This window comes from Sus scrofa, chromosome 4 (genome assembly GCF_000003025.6).
Source record: "Sus scrofa isolate TJ Tabasco breed Duroc chromosome 4, Sscrofa11.1, whole genome shotgun sequence".
Classification (NCBI taxonomy): domain Eukaryota; kingdom Metazoa; phylum Chordata; class Mammalia; order Artiodactyla; family Suidae; genus Sus; species Sus scrofa.
In genome coordinates, this window is record NC_010446.5 from 46,700,399 (window position 1) to 46,725,569 (window position 25,171).

General features: G+C 34.5%; 1 protein-coding gene across 1 annotated transcript; it reads left to right on the forward strand.

Moving 5' to 3' along the window:
• CALB1 (calbindin 1) lies at positions 878-23,150 on the forward strand. Its single transcript, NM_001130226.1, is given in 11 exon segments — positions 878-962; positions 1,464-1,540; positions 5,444-5,518; positions 14,850-14,933; positions 15,043-15,099; positions 18,124-18,201; positions 21,134-21,189; positions 21,277-21,316; positions 21,429-21,482; positions 22,553-22,624; positions 22,960-23,150. Coding segments are annotated over 11 exon segments (786 nt in total). The 5' UTR covers positions 878-883; the 3' UTR covers positions 23,074-23,150.

The window sequence follows — 25,171 nt, forward strand, 5'->3', positions numbered from 1 at the left end:
ATTTTATAGTTTATTTCTGTCACCTTCCAATTATACTTAAACTTCAACAAAAAATATTCGTCCTGCTTTCTCATGTTGACAAGGCTTGTTTATATAAATCATCTTAAGAAACATTCATCTGATTGTCCTCACTAGCACAAAACAAAGTGATCAATGATATCAATAGATTCATTGCATGCATTAATCAGATTAATCTAATATTTTCCAAACTTTCACCTGACACTGTTCAAACAAATACTAAAATGTCTTGGAGAAATCTCACACATACACACATGAAATATAAGCATCATTTATGTGGTTCTATCCTTCATTAGCTTTCCTCTTCCATCTGAAAATCAAAGCCCCTTTACAGACTTCGTTTACTATATTATTCAGGAGTAAGATACCTTCTGAACATAAGAATGTGGAGGGAAATAATTCTGTTTTTCAGCACCCATCCTATGAGCTAAGGATTTCCCACCACCTGCGGCCATTCTACACTCCAAAACTATTGCTTCAGCTGGCTTTCCCGGGAGAAGAGGAGAAAACTGGAAGGGAGGGGAAGAATGTAGGTGCGAGCAAGAGGCGGGAATGGGGAATGGGAGGCAGGAGGAGGCGTGGCTCGGCTCGGCTGTGACGATAAATACTGAGAACTGGGTGCGGGTGTAGAGAACTCTGGAGGGACGTCTGAGCTGAGCAGCACCGAGGACAGCGCCTAACAGCACCCGCGCCCTGCACTTCCTCCAGCAGCTCAGAATTGCTTCTTCTTTACACACACACACACTCACAAAACACTCAGGCACCACACGCGCATACACACTCTGAGGTTCTTTTTCACCCTGCTCTCGCCCTGACACACTCACAGATACATATTCACACACGCAGACACATACTCCGCTGTACAATGGCAGAATCCCACCTGCAATCACCCCTGATCACAGCCTCACAGTTTTTCGAGATCTGGCTTCATTTCGACGCTGACGGTGATTATCTTCCTCTTTTTAACTGTTTGAAGAACCTTGTTTATGGCCTTTCCCACCCTTTCCCCTTCCTTGAACCTCCTGATCCGATTATGCCTTATTTCTTTTCTTCACTTCTTCCTCCATTTCCCAAATCTTATCTCTCCGGTTGGCTGCTAGCCATCAACTTTAAAGTTTATATGTTTGTTTCTATGTTATCTCAAAACCTTAAATTTTTTTTCCTCCAAGAATGGCACTAGTAAAAATGATGGGGAGGGTGAGAGCGAAGGGATTGAGGGACTCTGCCCCGCCCCCATAGTTTCTAAGGCTATGCTCAACATCCCAGCTGTTTTCCTTTGCCCACAGTGGGTGTAACGTTTGACACCCCAGGAGGGGAGCGCTGCCTCATCTGTATCCTTTGCGAATTAATCTATACTGAGGCAAGGGAGAACTTCTCCAGTGGCCAGAAAGGGAAGAAATTCAGAAGGAGATGTCTGACACCTGGGTGTCTCTTTGTCTCTACAGGAAGTGGTTACCTGGAAGGAAAGGAGCTTCAGAACTTGATTCAGGAGCTCCAGCAGGCACGAAAGAAGGCTGGATTGGTAGGTTAAACTTTGCAAAGGAGGACAAAGACCTCCGTCCTTAAATAAATAGATATTCTAGCGTTCTCACACAGAATCGCGAGACCAAGTGGTTTTTAGGAATGTAAAAATTTACACGAAAGAGAAAGGGGAGAATGAGCGCCTTTCCAAATTGTGTAGGGAGAAAGGGAGGGAATGGGCATTTGGGGAGAGAGAGGGAGGGAGGGAGGGAGGGGGGTGAGAGAGATTCCTTAAAGGGAAAAGAAAAACCTTACAATATGAAATCAGAGCTTTTAAAATAAGACTCTATACTTGTACTTGCTTTAACAGAGCTCGAAAGAAAAGTGTTAAGTGTGTTAGATCTTTAAGCCGATCACAACCTCTGTGATTGAGTTCGGTTAGGTAATTTTTAACTTCTTTTTAATAGCCTTGAGAAGTAAAGGGGTAGAAATACATTTCTGCCCCTTTGTGGTCAGGAAACAAACCTAAAGATTATGGATCTCTTATCCTATTGCCAGTTATTATTCTTGTGATTTTGACGTGTTTGAAGTGATGAGAAAATGTCCTGTCTTGACTTTCCTCACTGGGAGAAAGTTGGACAACTTTGCAAATAATAATGAGCAGTAATCTGGCAAAAAATGTGTTCATTTCTGTTGAAGAAGAAATCCAAATTTTAGAGATGTAAAAATTAATTTTAAGAACTTCACATATTTTTAAAAAGCAATGTGATACTCCGATGGAAAGAAATCCATGGTGTTTTCAAAACAAGCTATATTTGTAATTTTTACTAATTATGAATAACTTCCTTTGGGCATAAATTAACCTGTTAATAAAATATATTGTCAGCATATAAATATATCAAACTTTAAAACATAAAGGAGATGATTGTGTAGAGGAAAATAGGTTAAGAATTTTGCTAATCTATGGGGGCTTATGTAAGACTGCTTTTCAGCAATGTTGGATTTGGGCTATTTAGTTGGTAATAATCTTTGAACTTTTTGACCACCATTAGAAAGAGATTTTACATTACAGATTTTATATATATATATATATATATACACACATATATATATGGGGGTGTGTGTGTGTGTGTATATATATATAACACATATATATATATATATATAAAATCTTTAGAGGAAAATATAGGTGTGTGTGATCTTTTAGCAATCACAATCCCTAGCACTGAGTTATATATATAATAGTATATTACATATACAATTTACTAAAAGTTACTTTCTGTTCTATCTAAATTGAAAATTGTGTGATATACATCTCTGTACAACATATTCAAAAGAAGTAGAGGACAGTAAAATGTATTATGATGCATTAAAAAAACTATCAGTTGCTAAAATCATTGATCAAATTGATTTAAAGCCAGATAACTCTGGGAATTGTCTTACCCAGATTTAATGTTACATAAATCTGAAAAGTACAATAGGATGCAATAAAATAAAATTGAAAATGTTTTATACACTCGCTCCATACCCTTCCCCCACCTTATATATTACCATGTAAATAAATTCTTGCAAAACTATATAATAGCTCTATGTATCTTTGACTAATAAAACAAAAAATTATCTTCCACATTTAACAACTCCTTTATTTAAAATATCTTGTTGAAAAAACTTACTTGCCATAAAATGTCTAATTTAAACTTTGAAAGATTTTTTCCAGAAGCTAAATGAATATATTTTAATTTCTCAAGAAGTAATTTAATATTGATATTTATTTTCACCATAGAAATTCAGATATTTAGAAGCTATACATGTTTTCAGATTTTTCTTTCCCTTTTCTCATTTTAATATTTATACTTTTTGTAAACAATGACTTCATGTTAGAATTTTAAAGATTTTTAGAGCTTAATTATTTTTTTCTACTGCCAAGTTTCGAATTTTAAAATATTAGAAGCAATGGAAAAAATAAAAATCATTAAAAATAAAATAAAATATTAGAAGCTCTAATTATTGGATTAAAATCCAATAATGCCAAATTTGAGCACAGGTGCAAGATTACATCAAGTTGCTTAATATCTTGATTATTGAATATTTTATGAATTATCTATTTAGGATTTGAATAGTTAACCTAAATCAATATCTGAATTGAAATGTTCCCATAGTAGACAAATATTTCATTACTGGCTTTATTATAGTAAATCTACTTTTATATGTTTTTTCTTCTCTTTTTTTAGAACCTATAGATTGACCTTATAAACCAAGTTTCTTTGTATTTCTAGCAATAGGACAACAGATTTTACTGTATCAATGAAAACATTGTTTTGCTTGGTCATATTAATAATGTGAAGTTTCAAAAATTCACTAATATTAAATATAAGTGGATATAACATTAATGAAATGTAACAACCCAATATACTTTGAAAACTACCATTTTCACTAACATAGTCTTTAAGTTTGCATTCATTTTTATAGAGATTTATTATTTATTATTATGTTTTACACTGTTTAAAACATAAATTTTGACATAATTATCATCCAGAAAACAGAAAGCTCATAAACTAAATGTCAGGTCTGCTAGTTAAAATAGTGGTATTGTTTTAAGTTACCTTTATGGTTATTTGTTTACAGTGCGTATAAAGAACATGACAACTGACAGTCACACTATTGCCCCTTTCTTACAATTGTTGCTATAATAAATTTAATAAATGCAAGTTGAAATTAATCCACATTGGAAGAATTTTTAAATCTCTACTAAATTGCTTAATTTTTGTTACCTCAGTTCTACTAAAGATACTTACTTTTAACCAAAGTAGGATTTTGAGACACTGGTAATAATAATATTCAGCCTCAATGTAGCCTAAAATTGTATTAACCTGTCTATCTGTAGCACAAACTTGTATGATAGATAATCTTGTTAGTTATGATAAAAACTGAGACCTTAATTTTCTTTTCCAAGGACAATGAATAGGACATGCATAAAGGCTGACCTATTTTACATAGGCTTCCCAGTTAATGCGATAGGGCTGTTTTAAATGGGCTATGTTGAAGACCCAAGGGTATAAATCCAACTTCCTGAATACTAGTTCTATGTTCAGATCCCTAGTTTACAGTTCAGAGCCCTCTAATCTGTCAATATGTGAATATATTACATAAGCAATAGAATAGATTGAAAAAATAAATCAAATGAGATTAAAACATTCACTTTGACACTCTTAAACATGTCTTAAGTACAAAAATAAATGGGAGAGAAATGGAAGAAAATGGAAACAAGGAAACATGGGCAAACTGTTCTCCAAGTTATTCTTAGAGGCAAAAATCTTAAACACATTCAATCAGTGGCCTAAAACGGGTCATCAGTATTGTCTATCTCTAATGAAATTACAAATTGATCAAGTCATTTTTTTTAATCTGACACGTTTTTTTCTGATATTTAATTTTTAACATATTTAATCAGTGAATGTACTGGAAACAGTCTTTGCTTACAAACTGAGTCACTCCTCAACATTCACATAGCTTGTTTGTCCAAAATGAAAACACTGTTTTTACTTTCCATGGATAAAACATGTTATAATAAGGGAAAACATTATAGGAATATTAGAGCAGCAATATAAAATAATATTTCCTGAATCAAGCAATGTTAAAGTACATTCACAATGATCATTATATTTAAATTCACTAAAAGTTATAAACTGGATGTTTCTGACTACATTTTCAAACGGTAGCATATTCTCAAAACTAATAATAGAAAATAAGTTACAGTGATGATTCAGAAGTAATAATAATCATGTCTTTTTATCTGAAACCAGTAGAAAAAACATACCAGTTAGTCTTAATTTTCATTAAAATAGTTAATTGGCATGCATAATTTTAAATGGTTCTAATACCAGTTTTTCTTTGCAACAAATTTACTCCATCATAAGCTTTTTTTTTTTTAAACTTCTTACCTACTTGTTTAAAATAATTTTAGGAGTTATCACCCGAGATGAAAACTTTTGTGGATCAGTATGGGCAAAGAGATGATGGAAAAATTGGAATTGTAGAGGTAAGGAACTTATACATTGTTCTCATATAGTTTTAATAAATGAGTTTTTATAGTTGTATCCAACTCAAACATGACCTGTTCCAAGAGGTTTATTTTATTTAAGTAACATTTTATCTTCCATTGAGAAACATAAAATCAAAAGCTGGTCAGAAACAAAAAAGAGGAGTTCCTGCTGTGGCTCAGCAGAAATGACTAATATTCATGAGGACACAGGTTCAATCCCTGGCCTCCCTCAGTGGGTTAAGGATCTGGTGTGGCCATGAGCTGTGGTGTAGGTTGCAGACGGGGCTCGGAGCTGGCATTGCTGTAGCTGTGGCATAGGCCAGCAGCTACAGCTCTGATTCAACCCCTAGACTGGGAACCTCCATATGCTGCGAGTGTGGCCCAAAAAAGAAATGAAAAAGACCTAAAAATTTGAATAATCCAAAGCCTAAATTTAATACATTATGAATCTAAGACCTGAAGAAGTGAAATGATTTACCTTTGGCCATGCAACTATTTGCTGGCACTAGTGGAGTTAGAGGCTAACGTCCTTAACTTCTGGGTGAGTACCCATTCCATTCCATTACCCAGCCTCAGTTCAATAACATGCCAACCAAGTACATAGTTAATTTAAAAGCGTAGACTTTTCTGTTAGGATATAAAATGAAGGGTTTGCAGTCCCTATGACGAAAACTGCATTCTGGCTTCTAAAATTCCATTTTAGATTGATAGTTGGCCTTATAAAAAACAAGAACTTAGCTAAAGTTAGTGAATATTTTATGATGTGTAATAGGTGTATATTTCTTTTGAGTCTTTAAAAGTTAAAACTCTGGGTATCAAATCTTATCTTTTGATGAGGGGTTTTCCTATTGAAGACAACTTTTTTTTTTTGTCTATGAATCAATAAAGCAAAACTTTGATTATGCATCAATTCTTTAGCATTCTCAAATCTGTGAAGCTGCTATCATTTCCCTTACTTCTACCTTTATAAAACCTAGTGCATCAGAAACTTTATGTCTGCAACCTATTAGAGACATTGAATGGACAACTTTGTCCAGAAAAATTAAGGTCATATTTTAAAATATGCCAAATCACAGGCATAATTATATTCTTTATATAATGTTCTTAGTGTAATCCATTATGAAGTATACGGGATTTCAACAACATTTAGTCATAATTTGCCTTTGATTCAGAGAACTATCCTGGTCTTCAAATAATTAATCTTACAGGACACTTGTGATGTCAATGTGAAATGCATTTATTTTTAAACAGCTACTACAAATAGAGTTAAAGAAGGACACGGTATTATTATCTTTGTAATTAAAATATTTCCCTGGAGTATACACTTTCCCTTTTGTCTATGTGTAACTCATTACTATATAAATAGATAAATTAATAGAAATGGGACTTACAAACTGACATAGAGGTCAACTAATCAAATATGAATCAAGGTAAAAAAATAACTTGAAATGGACATAAATGAGATGATATAAATCTATGCAAAACTAGTTGGAAATTCTGAAATCAGTGAAATTAATAGATGTGGCTATTTCTAGAGTTTGGCACACTTTATAATTCTAGTAGAGGAATGGCTGTCCTCTTGTATTTAGCATATTTCACCTTGAAGAACTCCAGTGGGCTCAGCTATTTAATTTCTTCCATGATACTAGGGTATAACAGGTGTACAAAAAGCATTGATCTGATTCGCAGGTATTCTACATTTTTAAAAGGGTAAGATGAATGAATCTGTTTTGAATATACATTTTACTATATATGATTTGGCATAATCATTTATGAATTATAATTTGAGGTCTAATTTGTATGAGAGGATAAAAGCCACTAGCAGAAACATTGTCCTGGAGGTTTGATGAAAGGAATTTCCCCAGAATTTGGGGAAAAAAAACTATTAAGGAAAGAAAAGGATTTCTGTGTGAGGAAAGATCAAAATAGGTAACAGAAAAGGATGAAGAAGTTAATGAAGATTGAAATGAAGAATTAAGGAATTTTATAGTAAGAACAATGAGAAAAAGAATTTATATTTGTATAACATTACACAATTTATAAAGTGTTTTCAAAAATGTTATCTCATTCGATACTCATAATAACAAAATAAATGTAAATATAAAGTGAGCATCTATTTTATAGTTTGGAAAACCTGTGGCTTCAATAGAATTTGCCTAAAATTGAAGAAAACTAAAAAAATAAATGGTGGAACACCTGGAATCCAGCCATGATCCTCTATTTAGCCTTTTTTTACAATTAAAAAATCCATATATTTTATGCATTAAAAGAAAATATTTTCAAGCTTCAGCTCATTGATTACACATGGCAAGGCTTTTTAGCTTGGCTGAATAGGGATGTGCAAAGTATAGAGAAGTTATTTGATCAAACCACTTGAAACATGATTTGGGAAAAACTTTCAGATCATCTGAAGCAAAAGAGTTTATGGGAGAGCAGTGAGACACATAAGAATTAATTAGAATGTGTAAATATTCCAGGACATTGAACTTCTTTTTTTATTTTTTTGGCCACACCTGCGGCATATGGCCCACACCTGGGCCAGGGATCAAATCCAAGCCATAGCTGTGACCTACACCACAGCTTCAGCAAAGCCAGATCCTTAACCCACTGCACCAGGCGGGGTCACACCTGTGCTGCTCCAAAGACAATGCCTTCTTAATCCACTGTGCCATAGCGGGGCCTTTGGAAGCTTTTGTTTTATGGGGCACTTGGGGAAAACTAGCCAAAATTTCTCATTTTAAAGATGAGGAAACTGAAGCCCAGAAAGGTTAAAGGATATGTTCCACATCCCACTGGCAGGGAGAGATATAATGTTTATATAGTCCTAGATCTGACTCTGGTTCCAGAATTCATTAATCTAAGTTAACAACCAAGACAGAGGAGGAAGTGGGGAGAGTGATTAGTTGGAGCAATGAGAATGAGAAAATGGGAGAATGGGGAAGAGATTGCGCAGTAGTTCAAATGAACATTGATCGTGCCTAGCACATTTAAGCAGGAGTAACAAGAGAAAGGGGAAGTTCTGAAAGGTCATTGGAGAAAAGATTGAAGTTAATATTACATGTAGAAAATGGTGAAAGGGAGGGTGAGGAATGCCTGAATTTACATTGTGCCCTCTGATGTCACCAGGAAGTTGTTTTAAATAAAGTTCATCCTTTCTGTTTTCCAACTTGACATATATCACTTGCTAAGAAATCCTGTTACACAACATGGGACGCAAATACACAAATCTCAGAAATCTATGAAGGAGTGGAAAAAAAAATCCATGTTTTCCAAAATTCCTAATAGTCTACCTCTTCCCATCAACTCATGGCAATCACACCATAACTTTAGTGTTCAAGCGGAAAAGAGGTTGGATTTGCTTATATGTTTTGCTTACTTAGTAGGTGTATTCGCAGGTTCATCAAAATCTAATCAAAGTAAACCAAATGGTATTTATGTGGTAGTCTGCTTCCCTGGTGGAAATAGGCCAAATTTACTTGTCTCTAACTGAAATATATCATTCAAAAGATCAGGAAATATAGCAATTTTCAAAGATCTGTTCTAATGAAGTTGACTGACACTTTCCAACAACATGCTCTTGCTACCTAGAAACGTAAAAAAAGGATAATGTACAGATATGCTTTCTTGTGAAGTTTTAAATTTCGTATCTTTAAATAGATTTTAAAATTCACACAAATGCAATTTGGTAATAGAGATTGTTGATAAAAACTAAAAACAGGAGCACTGAAAGTCTGAGATAATTTAGCAAATACCATGACAGTCAAAAATGTTCTAAATTTATTCAGACTAATAGCTCTACTGCAGAGAAGATAGATTAAAATAGTTAAAGAGAGAGACAATGATTTAGCAGATAATAGAAATTTCTTCTCTGGTGCTTACATTAAGTATAGATATTTCCCTTAGCTGGATGTCAAATCTGTAAACTTTGCACCTGATCCTTTGGCCACTGTGTAGGAATTACCATCCTCTCCAGTCCTATGTCTATTTGTCCAGGACAGTGCATCCACTGGAAAGACAGATCTAAAAGCTATTTTAATCTTTAAGTCCAGGGAAGCAAGCACTTCTCTAGACTTTCCTTTCCTTCCACAGTGGGATTTGAGCATGTGATGTTAACCACAGTAAATATAATTTTTCATAGCAAACTGCTTTTCCACCTCAGAATTTGGGGAAATGACTGACAATGAAATCTGATTTAAAACTTCATTCTGGATAGATTTTTTTAAAATAGTGTATTAAGAAAACTTTTTGACTGAAGCTTTTAGTGAGGGGGGAATGTTAAAAGGACAAGGATCTCAAAATCGAAAAAGGCATACTGTCTGATTTCTAATCTGGCTCAAACTATAAACTACATGACGGCAGACCATTCATCCTCTCTGAGTGTCTGTTTCCTTGGCTGGGAACAAGGGTGACATACGAGTATCACAACCAAAAGTGATGATGCATGTCAAACAAATAGATAAACACTGGCACACTGTATAAACTCAATAAATGTACTTGCTATTATTATTAAAAATAAAAATAATTCATTGGAAAATCTACACCTTTTTCTAAATGTCAACTTTTTCCCATTCTTATAACTTTTCACAATCGAATTATTAAATTCAACTAGCCTTAAATTTGTACGAGAAAATCATCCACCTTTCAAATTTCCAAATTTCCTGGACTCACTTATCATTGGCTAGGAAAAAAAAAAAGTGAACATTTTACTATTATATGTTGAAGGGAGCTAATATGCACCAAGATTTTCTCTAAAAGTTATGCCTTGAAATTATATAAGCTCAAAAAATAAAAATTATTTGAACTTCAAAAAAAATTAAGTGTATAGGTCAGTCATTCATGTTTCTAGTACAGTTGTCCTCCACGTGTACTCTCTCAGCACCTAGTACATAACTTTACCATTATGGCTATCTATCTTCTACTTTGAAATTGTCTGAAAAAAAAATTTTTTTTTAATTAGCTGCCTCCCTATTATGTTCTTACTGTCAGTGACTATGAATCCCTAGAAGCCAGCACAGTGCCTCGTAGGTCTGAATCATAGCCACATGAGCCATAGCAAGGAATCTCTCTCTCTCTCTCCCCCCTTTTCTTTTTTTTTCAGAGCTGCACTGGCAGTATATAGAGGTTCCTCGGCTAGGGGTCAAATCAGAGCTGTAGCCACTGGCCTACACTACAGCCACAGCAACGCATGATCTGAGCCGCATCTGCGACCTGCATCACAGCTCACAGCAACACCAGATCCTTAACCCACTGAGCCAGGCCAGGGATCGAACCCGTGTCCTCATGGATGCTAGTCAGGTTTGTTAACCACTGAGCCACAACGGGAACTCCAGTAAGGGATTTCAACCTACTCCAAAACATAGGGCAATGGCTCCATAGTATGCCTAGGAATAGAAGAAAGACATGAAGATCACTGTCATGGGACAGGTATGTTCCTTGGGAAGTATATCTGAGTTGAATATTAGCAATGAGGAAGTTTATTAGGAAGTGCTCTTGGGATCAATATGTGTCAAAGGGAAATGAAAAGAACAGGACTGGGCAGAAGGAGACATCTCAAGAGATTTCAGCTGACCCTACAGTGAGCTCTGAAGCTGGGACAACCCTTTGGAGATGTCCCAAGTATTGAGCAAGAGGGCTAGGTTTTATATCCCTATGTGGATCAGTCATAGAATTCATTTTCCTTAGGGAACAACTCTTTTCAGCCTAAATTATCTCCCAAAGCAACCTGACAGCTGATACCATAGACTCCCAGCACCGAAAGAGAGATCTGGATGGCATGTCACAGTGTCCACTCTAACCCCTATCCACAGATCAGTAATAGTCATTTGAATTACTTCCAAAAGAACTTTATTTCCACTTCTTTGCAGCCTATGCTGATTCTAGATGGTCAAATGCCTTCATTCATTGGTTCATAAAAATATCTACTGATATTTTTGCAAGTTCCAGGCAAAGAAACAGTAATTAAGATACAGACCCTATACTCAAGATGTATATAGACTGATAGGGAAGAAAGGCAAGTAGAGAAAAATGTTTGCTTCCTCACTCTCAATGACAAGTGACCAATTTTCATAAATAAAGCTCTGAGAGATTCTCCTTGCAGCCACAGCTATCTGCCTTCCACTTATCCCCTTGATTTTCTCCACTCTCTTCTCCAACTCATAAGAAAGTTTTGAGAGTTTGCTTTAAAAAAAAAAAAAAAAAAAAAAAAAAGCAGGCAGGAAGCCCAAGGACTAAGAAATCACCAATAATCTTGGTACAGGCAGCACTGCATGCTGCTGTGGACAACAGTGACTTAGCAGATCGCTGACAAAAAAAAGCAGCCCTGCTTAACAGCTTCTATATAAGAACTTAGGAACTTTGTAGATATGATTTTACAGACTGGAATAACTAGACCCAGCATTCAAATTTGAATGTTTATTCATATGCATTGATAGAAGGACCAGAAAAAAGTATGGGCCACTGCATTGTGAAACACACCTTCAAAAAGATGATTCCTTTATGTTCACTATAGCCAAATCCTATCCACACATATTCATTGCTTCTTCCTTAGTGGCTGGTTTGTCATATTACATTTGTATGTTTAAGGCTCATTTCTAGTGTATATAAAAAGACATTACCACTATATTCAGTTTAACATTAACGGTGTAATGAAATTAAAAGATTTAACATGTTGCATGTAGATATAATATATATTTTCTTATAATTAAACCAACTAGGACCAAAATCGCATGAACAAAGAAACATACATTTACACTAAACATGAAGAACAATTTTACCTTCTCTATGTTTGACATCCTAGAGACCTCTGAACTTTATGCAAGTTATATGAACTTTAATTTTTTAAACTAAAGACAGTTAAAATTTCCTTAATTTTACATGTGGTCATTGCTTACTAGCACGTTCTTTTTTTTTTTTTTTTTTCCTGTTTTCATGTATTTAGTGGATTTTAATAAGTGGAATTTTTAAGAAAAATTCTTATTTTTATTCAAAACAATATGCAGTAATTAAGAAAATCCAAGCTATATAGCAATAAAGATAGTAAAAAAAAAAAACTCACTATAAGTCATGTTAAATAGGTATTTTTACTGAAGTAAAATTATCGACTAATCCCAAACATTTATGTCAGGCACCTTACATATTGAGAATCACACTGAATATTCAGGGGGTGCAGATAAAGAAAAGTCTTTGCCCTCCTGAAATAGATAGTCTATGGGGAGGCCCACCAAAAACTTACAAAATGATATCTAAAAAGTTACATATTATAAATAAAGGAAGGAGTTCCCACTGTGGTGCAGCAGAAACAAATCTGACTAGTATCCCTGAGCATATGGGTTCAATCCCTGGCATCACTCAGTGGGTGAGCAGTGATGTCAGCCACAGACATGGCTTGGATCCCATGTTGCTGTGGCTGTGGTGAAGGCTGGCAGCCGTAGCTCCTATTTGACCCCTAGCCTGCTGTGGCTGTGGCTCCAATTTGATCCCTAGCCCAGGAACTTCCATATGTTGGGTGTAGCCCTAAAAAGCAAATAAATAAAGGAAGAGTTGGCATTGGCTATTTTCTGTTTCCTAAATGAATGCTTGCATTAATGCATAACCATACTAGTAATCTTTGTTTAAAGATAAAGAAGAAAATGTTTTCTGACTGAGTCATACTAAACATTCTAATAAGATATTTAGCCCTGTAGTAGTGCCTGAATGATTTTAATTTGAGATATTATTGCAAAGATCTAAAAACAAGATTAACTAATCATACAAGCATAAAGAAGCTAAGATTACTTACGTTTAAGATAGAATGATACATTTTATATTAAATTTTAAATAAATTTTTAATGGACCTAAAAGGACAACATTTTTTTTAAAGTATAATTTTTTCCTATAATTTGGCAGAACTTTTGGAGCTTATGCTGACCTTAAGGTTGATCTAAACCACAGTTCTTGGTCCCAGATTCAGAGATGAGAGTCCATGCCTGTACATCAAGGGATTCATCAACTTCTGGAAATTAGATGAAATATAGTGTTGTAGGTTCATTCTTTAATAGTGAAGTTGTAATGACTCTAACGGATTCTCAAAGTTATTTGAACCCAGTACATTTAAGAGACGCTGGTTTCTATTTCAACTCCTTATTTTAGTGATGAGAGTGCTAAATTCCAGAAATGGCTGAGGGAGTTGCTGGGGACCACAGCTAATTAGTGCTAAGCCAGGAATAGAACCCAAACCCTCAGTGAGGCCATCAATCCAGCTCCCTCCTTGCACGCAATAGATAGATTATATTAATCTTAAAATGGGATCTAGAGTGCTTCTTTTCTCAAAAAAAAAAAAAAAGGAGCATTGAAGTTATGAAGTGAGATCTAAGAAGAAATGTCATAGGGTCACAAAATGGAGATCATAAAATAAAATCCAAGCCCTGGATTCAAGCAGCAGATGTTCTTTCAGCAGAAACCAGTTTCCACTGTTCATTGTGAATTGTCTTTTCCACTTCTTTCCACTGTCTTATAATTGTCTTGAGTTTATCTTCCTTTACTTCTCTCAGAAAGATTTCTCCCCAGACTTGGAATGCATTTTTTTTCTTCTATCTTTTACCCTACATTCATTTCTCATTGTTTCTCATAAATAAATTATATTATTTATGAACTCAATATTTGACTAGCCTCTTTTTTAACTTGAATTTTTTTTTTTTTTTTGTCTTTTTAGGGCCACACCCATGGCACATGGAGGTTCCCAAGCTAGGGGTTAAATCGGAGCTATAGCTGCTGGCCTACATCACAACCACAGCAGTGCCAGATCCAAGCTGCATCTGCATCCTGCACCGCAGCTCACAGCAATGCCCGATCCTTAACCCACTGACCAAGGCCAGGGATCAAACCTGTGTCCTCATGGATGCTAGTCAGATTTGTTTCCGCTGAGTCACAATGGGAACTCCCCTGTTTATTCTATTCTAAGTGAAATATATGGCCCTGCATATCTCCTGAGAGCAGCAAGACCTGATCTGTGGCACAGAAAAGATAACAGGTTCAAGCCACCAGGATGAGTCTGTTTGTATGTCCAGCAGATGGGATCATCTGTCAAACCATCCCTATCTGAGCTTCCTATGCATGCTTGCTGCGACCATCTCCCTGATCTGGAGAACCAGTCACTCAAGGGTACCCAAGCACTGGAAAACATGAGATCAGTTTGCAGGGACAAAGTATCAGAAAGGGAAAATCAATTGTAGTGTTTTTCCTCTCTTAGTTGTCTAAGAGAGTAAATAAAACTGTGTTCAGGAAAAACTAAGAGCAAGGAATGCAAGAGACTTACTTTCAAGTGCCTTACAACTTTTTCAATCTTTTCTAGCTGGCTCATGTATTACCCACAGAAGAAAATTTCCTGCTGCTATTCCGATGCCAGCAGCTGAAATCCTGTGAGGAATTCATGAAGGTATAAGAAAGCTCTGTCACCAAGTGACATTTTTAGAAAGCTTTTTAAAATAGAAAAATGGTTGAGTTTTTTTAATGTATTGGTTTTCCTTATCCAAAATTATTTACAGACATGGAGAAAATATGACACTGATCACAGTGGCTTCATAGAAACTGAGGAGCTTAAGGTAAGCAAATAAAAACTTGTGCCAAATTTTTCTTTCAAAAACAGTTATGACCTTTGTGGCTTTTTTAAAAACCTCCCCCAAATTAACTAATGTTGAGCAATGGCACATATTCACCCCCTCTTCCACATCATTAATGAAATACCAGATCAAAAAAGAGACTTGAAGTACTTCTTGAAATTCTGTTAAGCAAAGAAAAATTAGCATTTTCTGTGGTATATACAAATTGTTATATAAGAAGTAGCTGATAGATGATAGATGGATAATGACATACTAAGCTGAATAAGTCAGTTCTTTTTGTTGAAATTTGACATTTTATTTTATAAATTAAACAACTATATATAGAGATTTCGGTTTCAAGATAAAGAAACAATTATTGGACACCTAGTATATGCCAGGTGCCTTGCGTACATCCTGTTTAATCTTCATGTGAGTTCCTTGAGATTAGTATTACCCCAGTGAAGAAAAAAATTAGTGATATACTGAAGGCTACACAGAAATAAGACATATAGCTATGAGCATTAAATTCATCTACCTTAACCAAACATTTGAAAAATTGCAATTGTGAAAAAGAATTTATCAATTTATATCTCAAAGACGTACATAGGAGCTGGTGTGGGAGGAGGAAGATATAAAAGAAAAGGCAAAGAAGTCTGACATCAAGTCTTACCTACAACAAATCTCTATAATACCCCTGATTTTTTTCATCTCTTATATAGAGATAATAATACTTTAGATTTATTGTGAAGCTCAAGTAAAATGCTGCACATGAAAGGCTTTATGAAATACAGGCACAATAAATTATATTATTTGCGAACTCAATATTTTACTAGCCTTTCAGAAATACAGAAGCATCTTTCAATTCTTTAAATTGACTCCAAGACTTCTCAGTCCAGAAGACCCTATATTCTCTATCTTTGAGATATGGAGTGACTAAAAGGAAGCAAATTAATAATTGAGCACCTACTATATAGCAGGTACAATACCAGGTGCTTGAAATGTATTTCAACATCTAATTCTCACAGAATAGTTGCAAGGAAGGTATTATCACTCCCATTATACAAACAGAGAAACTGAAATTCAGAGAGATCAAGATTACACAGCTGCCTGGGAAAAGAACCTAGATTTGGACATAGAATATCTGATAATGGTATTAATGTTTTCCACTGCCACCCCGCCCCACCCAACACCACATGCTTTCAAGCTTCAGTCACCAAGAGCTACCCCTTCTGAAGCTATGTAGGGGGATATGGATATGAAACATGGTTTCCTAGTCATAGTTTAATATGGTTTGAGTCCCATATATTTGCACCACTATAAAATTGCTAAAACATATTTAACTCGAACACTTAGAAATGGAAACAAACAAAAGGTGGGGAAAAAAATGTATACATGTAGGAGTAGCTTGATCCCCGTGCTGTACAGCAGGAAAAATAAAATAAAGAAATGAAAACATTTTTCATGTGAAATTACTGAAAAAAGTATCTGTCACAAACTTTTAGCTCAGCAACCTAGAGCCCACAAGGTGACAGTTAAAACTATTGGGTTTTTTAATTCTATTGGATCCAAAAAAGTCTTTTAAAAATCATTTTAAGTTCATAATGAAACCTTAGCTCATTTCCAATAGCGGCCATCTTTGTTCTAAATTTTATTCTCAGAAGAGATTCTAAATAGAAGTACTTCTCTCTGGGGAATTTTGAAGATAATTTGGCATTCTTTTTTAATGGAGCTTTCAAAAAAGCTAATTTTAAGATCTGTAATAGCGTAAAACATTGCTTGCTCTCCGAGTGACTTTGAATCTCACTGTCCCAAGGTTTCTCCCAGGCTATTTTTGTGACCACCATTTTAGTCTCTGATGAGGATTTTTAACCCAATTAGTCTCTGACAAAAACCTTATAAGTTTCAAAATTAAAATTCACCCCCAACAGATAACTTTGAATTCTCCAAGGTTCACTTCGGATTTGAAGTGGAATATCTGAAGAGAAAATAAATTTATCAAACCAGGAAAAGGTCTCCTTCCTTGAAAATAATGAAGTTAAATCAGCCCAGTAGAACTAGTACATTTGGGAGAGAGATATAAAACTGCAAAACCAAAGAAACCAAGTCCTTCAATAGTGTTTGAACATAGTATCCTCTCAGTTTTCCATAACTGCATTAATTCATTTTCTGAACAACTAAAATTGCAAATAAACAGCACTAGACAAAATGAAAGACTATTACATGCTTAAGTACTTACATTGTCATTTACATGGCAAGCTTTGATTTATTTCTCTGTTAAAAAAATTAAACTCATTCTTAAACTTCAACTGTCAAATTAATAATCATCATTTTTCATCCTTCCCACATTAATCTCTATTTTGATGTGATTCATATATCCTTCAAAGATTAGGTAACATCTGCAGCCAACTGTTTTATTTTGAACAGTCAGCTGAAACATTCTAACCACAATGCTCTGGATTGCATCAAGCCTAAAAGCTAACCAGCTGGCCCTCTGATGAAAAGAACTTCATACTGGCTATAAACTAGTGTGCAGATACAGCTTGCCAGGGCAGGAAATGCACTTGAAATCAAGGGTAGATCTCTATCCCATTTACTGCTAATTGTTCACTTATTTTACAAAGGTATGAGGGGGTTCCTTATGTTTCTTGCAGAAGAGTACCGTGAATGTTTGTAAGGATATCATTAGATAGAAATGCATACATTGGGCTAGCTGGTTTCACAAGTTTCTGCTTTTATCCCTACACAATGCATAATCCAAATACTCCTTTAATTAAAATTATAAAAACATACCATAGTGTAGCACAGCTTGTGACAGAAGTAAAAGTTTTTCTCAGTAAAAGGCTGATTTCATGCAGCATTGTTGCTGGAACATCAAGCAGACCTCCCTTGTAAGCTGTCCTTACCCATTTCTCTCCTAAAAAAGAAACTTTCTTTGTATTCCTGGGGTGTTCCATTTCAAGGTGGGCTAAAATGAAAGCAGACTGTTTGTACTGATGAAATTTGTCCAATCGTTTTTTGTCTTAACAGAACTTTCTAAAGGACCTGCTGGAAAAAGCAAACAAGACTGTTGATGATACAAAATTAGCTGAGTATACAGATCTAATGGTAAGCCTGATCTTGAAAAGATTGTAGCCACAAGCCTATGAAATATTACTGTGTTCTGGCTAATTCCGAAGGCTACATACACAGGGTGAAATAAATAAGTGATGGTGTGCACATCACATGCATACAGGTTTCATTTCACTTGAAAAGTGAAATATCTAGGGATGTTTATGCCTTGTAAGGCTGAGTGCTACAGGTACTGGCTTTAAGGCTCAACACATGAGCATTTCCTTTCTTTTCTTTTCTTTTTTTTTTAAAGGCTGCACCCATGGCATATGGAGGTTCCCAGGCCAGGCATTGAATCGGAGCTATACCACCACCCTGTGCCACAGACATAGCAACTCGGGATCCATGTCTGCAACCTACACCACAGCTCACAGCAGCACCGGTTCCTTAACCCACTGAGCAAGGCCAGGGATCGAACCCGCAACTTCATGGTTCCTAGTCAGATTCGTTTCTACTGCACCACAGCAGGAACTCCAAGCATCTCCTTTCTTAAGGAGCTAGGTAGTTTTCATCTACCAAAAGATCATTTGGTTTTCTTACAAAGCTAATGTAACTATATCACAAAATTACATATATATGTTACATTAGCGATATATATCACTAAAACTCATTATAGATATTCTGAATACATTTTTATCATGTCTTAGGAAATCATAGATTTGTTAGAGTTTAAAAAAACTTCTAGCTACTTTATTCACTGAGCGACTAAAAATAGGTATTTCTTCTTCCTTTCTTTTTATTCTTGTTATTTTGGAATATTTTCTTGAACTTTTGTGAGGAAATCCAAATATACTCAGAGACTGATGCAATAGTAAGTAATATAAGCAAGAGCTATTGTAGAATATTGATCATAGAGTTAAGAAGACTGCTTTACTATAGGCACTTAATGTTTTAGGAATGAATGAACAAATAAATTTATGAAGTTCTAGATAAAATAATACAGTGCCTATGAAGTTACATTCATTTTGACTCACAGCATTAGGACTATGAGGAAAAAGTCTTTGCCAAACTGATTAAGCCATGGGCCAATATTTTGGCAACATTAATTGTTTCAGTTTTGAAATTCAGACAGTTTTAAATTATCCAGAACAGTACATATATTTATACACATTTTAAGTACAGTGAGTTATTTAAGTAAACAACTCGTAAAACATAAGTGCCTATTACAACAATTATGTTATTTTAGACCAATAAAAGTGTTAGACTTTTTTCTGAAGAACTAATCTTGTAAAGGGTTTGATTATACTTGATGTAACTTGGGTTTACTTTCAGCTTGTCAGGCTACTTCTATGTAGGAAAATAAAAACCACTAGAACGTCACTAGTGCCTTATTCACTATACAGTGATATTTATTATAAAGTGAGACTAATCTTTAGTTTCAAAATAATCAAAGTTTTCATTGTAAGGAATGGTCCTTTTTAATTCATTACCTTTCACTAATCACAGCATTAGCATACACATGTCACAGTGGGCAGATCTAAACTCCGAATAACTTTTGGTAAATGGGCAATAAGATATTTATCAATTTTGTTTTGTGCCAGTCTTAAGGGATGTGTGTTTAAAGACTCCTTTCGTACAGAAATTTGAAGCAGCCTTTTAAAATCACTCTGATGGGCATTTTCCCCTGTTAGATTGACCTGGAATATCTGATGAAGTGTAATACAATAGCTTAAAACCAGAAAGCAGATTAATCAAGAAATAATTAAAATTTAGGAGTTCCCACCATGGTGCAACAGAAACGAATCTGACTAGGAACCATGAGGTTGCAGGTTCGATCCCTGGCCTCGCTGAGTGGGTTAAAGATCCAGTATTGCTGTGAGCTGTGGTGTAGGTCGCAGATGTGGCTCGGATCTGATGTTGCTGTGTCTCTGGCATAGGCAGTCAGCAACAGCTCTGATTAGACCCCTAGCCTGGGAAACTTCATATGCCACAGTGCAGCCCTAAAAGGACAAAAGACAAAAAAGAAAAAATAATAATTAAAATTTAAATGTGTATGTAGGGAAATATTTCCCTGTGGACACTAAACTGTGATCTGGTGTCCAGTATCTTGGTAGACAACGTAGCAGTTTTGAAACTTACTTTCAATGGACTCTAAAATGTTGTATCAGTATCAGATCCTGAAAAATTCTACCTCCTACAAAAGATTTTTAGAGTATCTCAAACCATAGAATACCCTTCCTTTTCTCCCTAAGGAAGCCTTACCAGGCCTCTATCTTTTATGATCACATCCCTTTCTTTAAAAACACAAATAATGCCACTTTTTCACATATTTTATATGTTTTATTTCATATGTAGTCCTTCTATATATTAGACCAATAGTTGCAACTTTCTAAAAACATGAATGCTTCTCAAATATGGGTATGAATGTATTTACACCTGGGTATGCCTTAGTATATGATATGTACGTGAGTGCAGTGGGGAGGTAGGGCAGTTTATTGAGTACCTCATATCCAAAGGAAAAGAAAATAATTAACTTAAAAATTCTATTCTCTCAGGATTTATTCATATTATTTGCCTATTACTTCTCTTCATACTCTTTGATGGTCTAAAAGAGGGAATCAAATTAATTACTTATTTTTCATACAATTATTTGGAAAGTTTCCGGATGTGCTATATAATGCCAGACACCATTTCTCCCACATCTTGACACATACAAACATATATTTGCAAGAAAAATAAATGATGAAGTTCTAGAAGCCTCATCTAGGATTACTGTTACTTTGTTTGATAACTCTATATTGTTCTGATGAACTTTGGCAACTGATACAACTCACAGAATTGAAATTTTGCACTGAAAATTTAATAGATACTAGTTTCTAGAATTTTTCTGTCTATATAAGTAATTGATAAACTTTTATTTTCAATTTTCTTCTTCATGCAATAAATAATTAATTCTTCAATGGCTATAATAATGCATTCTCTCTTTCAGCTAAAATTGTTTGATTCGAATAATGATGGGAAGCTGGAATTAACTGAGATGGCCAGGTGAGTTTAGGAACTATGCAAATATTATCATATGCTGATCCTTGTCAAAAAATCTAATCAATCAATATACTGCTTTCCTCTCAAAAGGTTACTACCAGTGCAAGAGAATTTTCTTCTTAAATTTCAGGTATTTCTCTTTTTCTCTACCATAAATGATATTTTTCTTAAAAGGGAAAACTTAAGAGAAACACAATGAAATATAATAATAGCATTTTAATCTTTGTTCTCTTGTTATCTAGGGAGTCAAAATGTGTGGGAAAGAGTTCAATAAAGCTTTTGAATTATATGATCAGGTAAAAAAATTTCTTTTCTATAATTTGATTCTTTAGAAAAATTTGGAACATGTTTATGAAGGGAAAAAGACATCAAATTCAAGGTTATATTAAAAGAAACATGAGCTGGAGTTCCTGTTGTGGCTCAGCATCCATGAGGACATGGGTTACATCCCTGGCCTTGCTCAGTGGGTTAAGGATCCAGGGTTGCCATGAGCTGTAGTGTAGGTCACAGACTCACCCAGGATCTCATGTTGCTATGGTGAAGGCCGGCAGCTACAGCTTTGATTTGACCCCTTGCCTGGGAACCCCCTTGCCTGGGTGCAGCTCTAAAAAGACCAAAAAAAAGAAAAAGAAACATGAGCTATTAAAATTACTCAGCCAATTTCATTCTTGTCATAGGAAATAAATTGTTATATCTCAAATTACACAAATTTAATTCAAATGCCTTGCTATAGTTTATCTCCGTGAGGCCTTGAATGAGATACTAAACTCCTCATCCTTGGTTTCCTCAGTTGTAAACAAGAGGTAATAATCCTCACTTTGTAGGGTAGAATGAGGATTAAGCTAGGTGAAAATATCCAGCAGAATTCTCCTATGTAATATATTGTAAGATTATGTATGTAAAGAAAGGTTGTTTGTGATGTCACGAATTAACATGCTTTTTTTCTCCTAATTTCTCTACTCCTAGACCAAATTCTCTTTGTGCTCTAATATAGCTCTGCTACTGCCTGGTGTGACATCAGGCCAGTAATATAGCTTCCCCAATTCTATGTTCTCACTCATATGAAAATATTTGTGATTATTTACTTACTTCAACAGGAGGTGGTGATATTGTTAATATTAAGTGAAATATTAAATGTGAAAGCACTTTGAAAAGTTCAAAGCATTTTACAAATGTAAGGTGCTGAATGAGAAGCAATGGATATCTATTTTAGAACTCTGGAGCAGTTAAAAATTTTGAGGGTATGATATAAAAGTTTATATCTGCCAAATTTGCAGTAGGAGGATTTCAGTTACTTCCATTGTATTACATTCTCCATTATTATGGATGAGGTCACTTATATACTGTTTTATTACTCTTCCCTCAGGATGGCAATGGATACATAGATGAAAATGAACTGGATGCTTTACTGAAGGATCTGTGTGAGAAGAATAAACAGGTAATCTACTTTTGCCATTTACTTCTTTGCAGACTTGACAGGTCTATCTAGAAGCAACCACACACGCATTTTTTTACTTTAAAAATTTATACAGGAGCAAAACTAGATTTCAGTTCTTAACCTGATTTGGTAGTGGGCTGAGTCAATGTTTAACTGTGATAAATAGATTTCAAAAACAACCTTGTCATTTATTCACATTTGCATAAGAATTTAATCCAGCTCTTTTCCTAATAGATTAATGTAACAAGGAGTTTTGTCTCAGGTTTTATCACTTGACAGTGGTTCATTCACTTTCATATTTAACTGGATTGTAATGCCTTCTATATCCTATACAGGATTTGGATATTAATAATATTCCAACATACAAGAAAAGTATAATGGCTTTATCAGATGGAGGGAAGCTGTACCGAACAGATCTTGCTCTTATTCTCTCTGCTGGGGACAACTAAATTTTATGACCACAACCACTTCTAGTGATACACTGTATCTAAAAAAATAACTGTGCACTGTAACGGAGTAGGCTGTATTTTCTTTTGTATCTGTAAATTTAACTGCCTATAGATAATAATCCAAGATATGTGGCGCATTCTTTTCAGCTTGTTTCTATACTCTTTGTAATGTACAGTTTTTGTAACCATATGACAGAAAAGAAGAATGTCTACTCTTAGGCCAGTCGATATACCAATTTAAAAAAATAACCTAACATATTCTTGCTTCCATAAATATAGTTGGACAAGATTTCCCTAGAAATTCCACCAGAATTAATCTCTAAAATTAATCTCTAAAGTAGTCTCTGATATATAAATGCATATTTTTCACTGAATAGAAGAATTATACATAAGAAGCCAAACATTCTTATCTCAGACAACAATCGTAGATCTGCCCCTCAAAATAGTTCTAAGCTGTATTTCCAATTAGAAGAAAGTGCTTTTGCATCTGAAATACCAAAATATCAATCAATAGTTAGTTAATTGTGGCTCTATGAGGTTAACAGTCTCACTAGATAAGATTTAGTTAATTAATCAACAATACATCTACCGCTTGAATTCATACCAATCTATTGATTCAAGTTGATTTGATAAGGAAAGGCTGCATAGAGCATTTGTATTTCCAACGAGTCTGCTGTCAAAGAGTATGATCATAATCCATTTTCTAAACGTTTTCTTGTGTTGCAGATTATAATTATTCTAATAAACTGCTGCTTTTATGTCATATTCTATGTACTGATTAAATTATATAGCAATATCCTGGTGTCTAGTTTGTATACTTCCTGAATTTTCATTCTATGCAGAACTGTTCATTTCCACCAAGGGTAACTGCTGCCTCTGAAAATATTTTTTTCTAGCTACAACAAGTCTATTTTTTACTACCTAATTAAGTTTTAATGTAAAATTCATAGCACCCTGATTGTTGAATGTTGTATCATCAATAATTTTGTGTATTATGTGAATCTTATATTTCATATTGATGTCAGCATTCAAGCTATTTCTATCTGCAAATAGTTTCAAATGAGTTGAAAAGAACATTGAAGAGAAATGCTAATGCCATCATTTATCTTATTTATCAAGGATGAGTCTAAAACATTCTTTTGACACACATGCAAGTCACGGTTTCCTTTAAAGTCTTGTTTTTTGTCATTGTTTTGTTTATATTTGTTTGTCTTTGGCCATGCCTGAGGCATATGAAAATTCCTGGGACAGGAATTGAACCTGTGCTACAGAAGCAATCAAAGCCACTACAGTGACAATGCCAGATCCTTAACCCACAAGAAAACTCCCTCAAGTCACAGTTCCATATATTTGTAGCTATAATATACTATAATGGTGATAGTTTACATGTAATGGTTGGTGACATCATTTTTTGATTGCAAAGCAGGTAGCTATTAGAGATGTGTTTTTGAAATTTATAAAGTCACTGCCAAAGAGTTAATGGTTATGGGTCACTTTGAATATCTCCTTCTTATAAATTCAGCACTGACTTTCTCAAATCATAAAAATAATAGCAAAAAAAGTGAGCTATCTCTTTCCCCAAAAAATAAATAGAAAAGAGATTGTCAAAAAATAAAATTTATCATATGATATGAGTGGTAGACTGGCTTTGCTTCTACAGTGTAAATGGAAGCACTGACCTTACGCTGAATTTAACTACTAAGAATAAATAAAAAGGAAAATAACTCTAACCTCTTGTATTTTTGTTTTCTTCCTGAAAAAGTCAGTGGAAATGTAACCCATGATCAATCCAAGTGGAAGTGTACGTTACTCAAACTATTATAGCTTAAAAAAATGTAAAAATGTAAATGAATGTAAACATGCCTGACTCAGTGAATTATTGGATGCCTCATTAAGAGATGCTTCTGACATTAAGATTTACAAAGAAATCCAAATATTTAGAGTTTTTTGCCCAATGGACATAATCAAATATTTTTTTATGAAGGACCTTTTCCAGAGGAATATATAAGAATTTTTCTACATTTCATCTGAAGGAAAACAGCTGTTCATTAACAACTTTACACCATAACTACACCAGGTTTGGTGCTCTTACAATAAC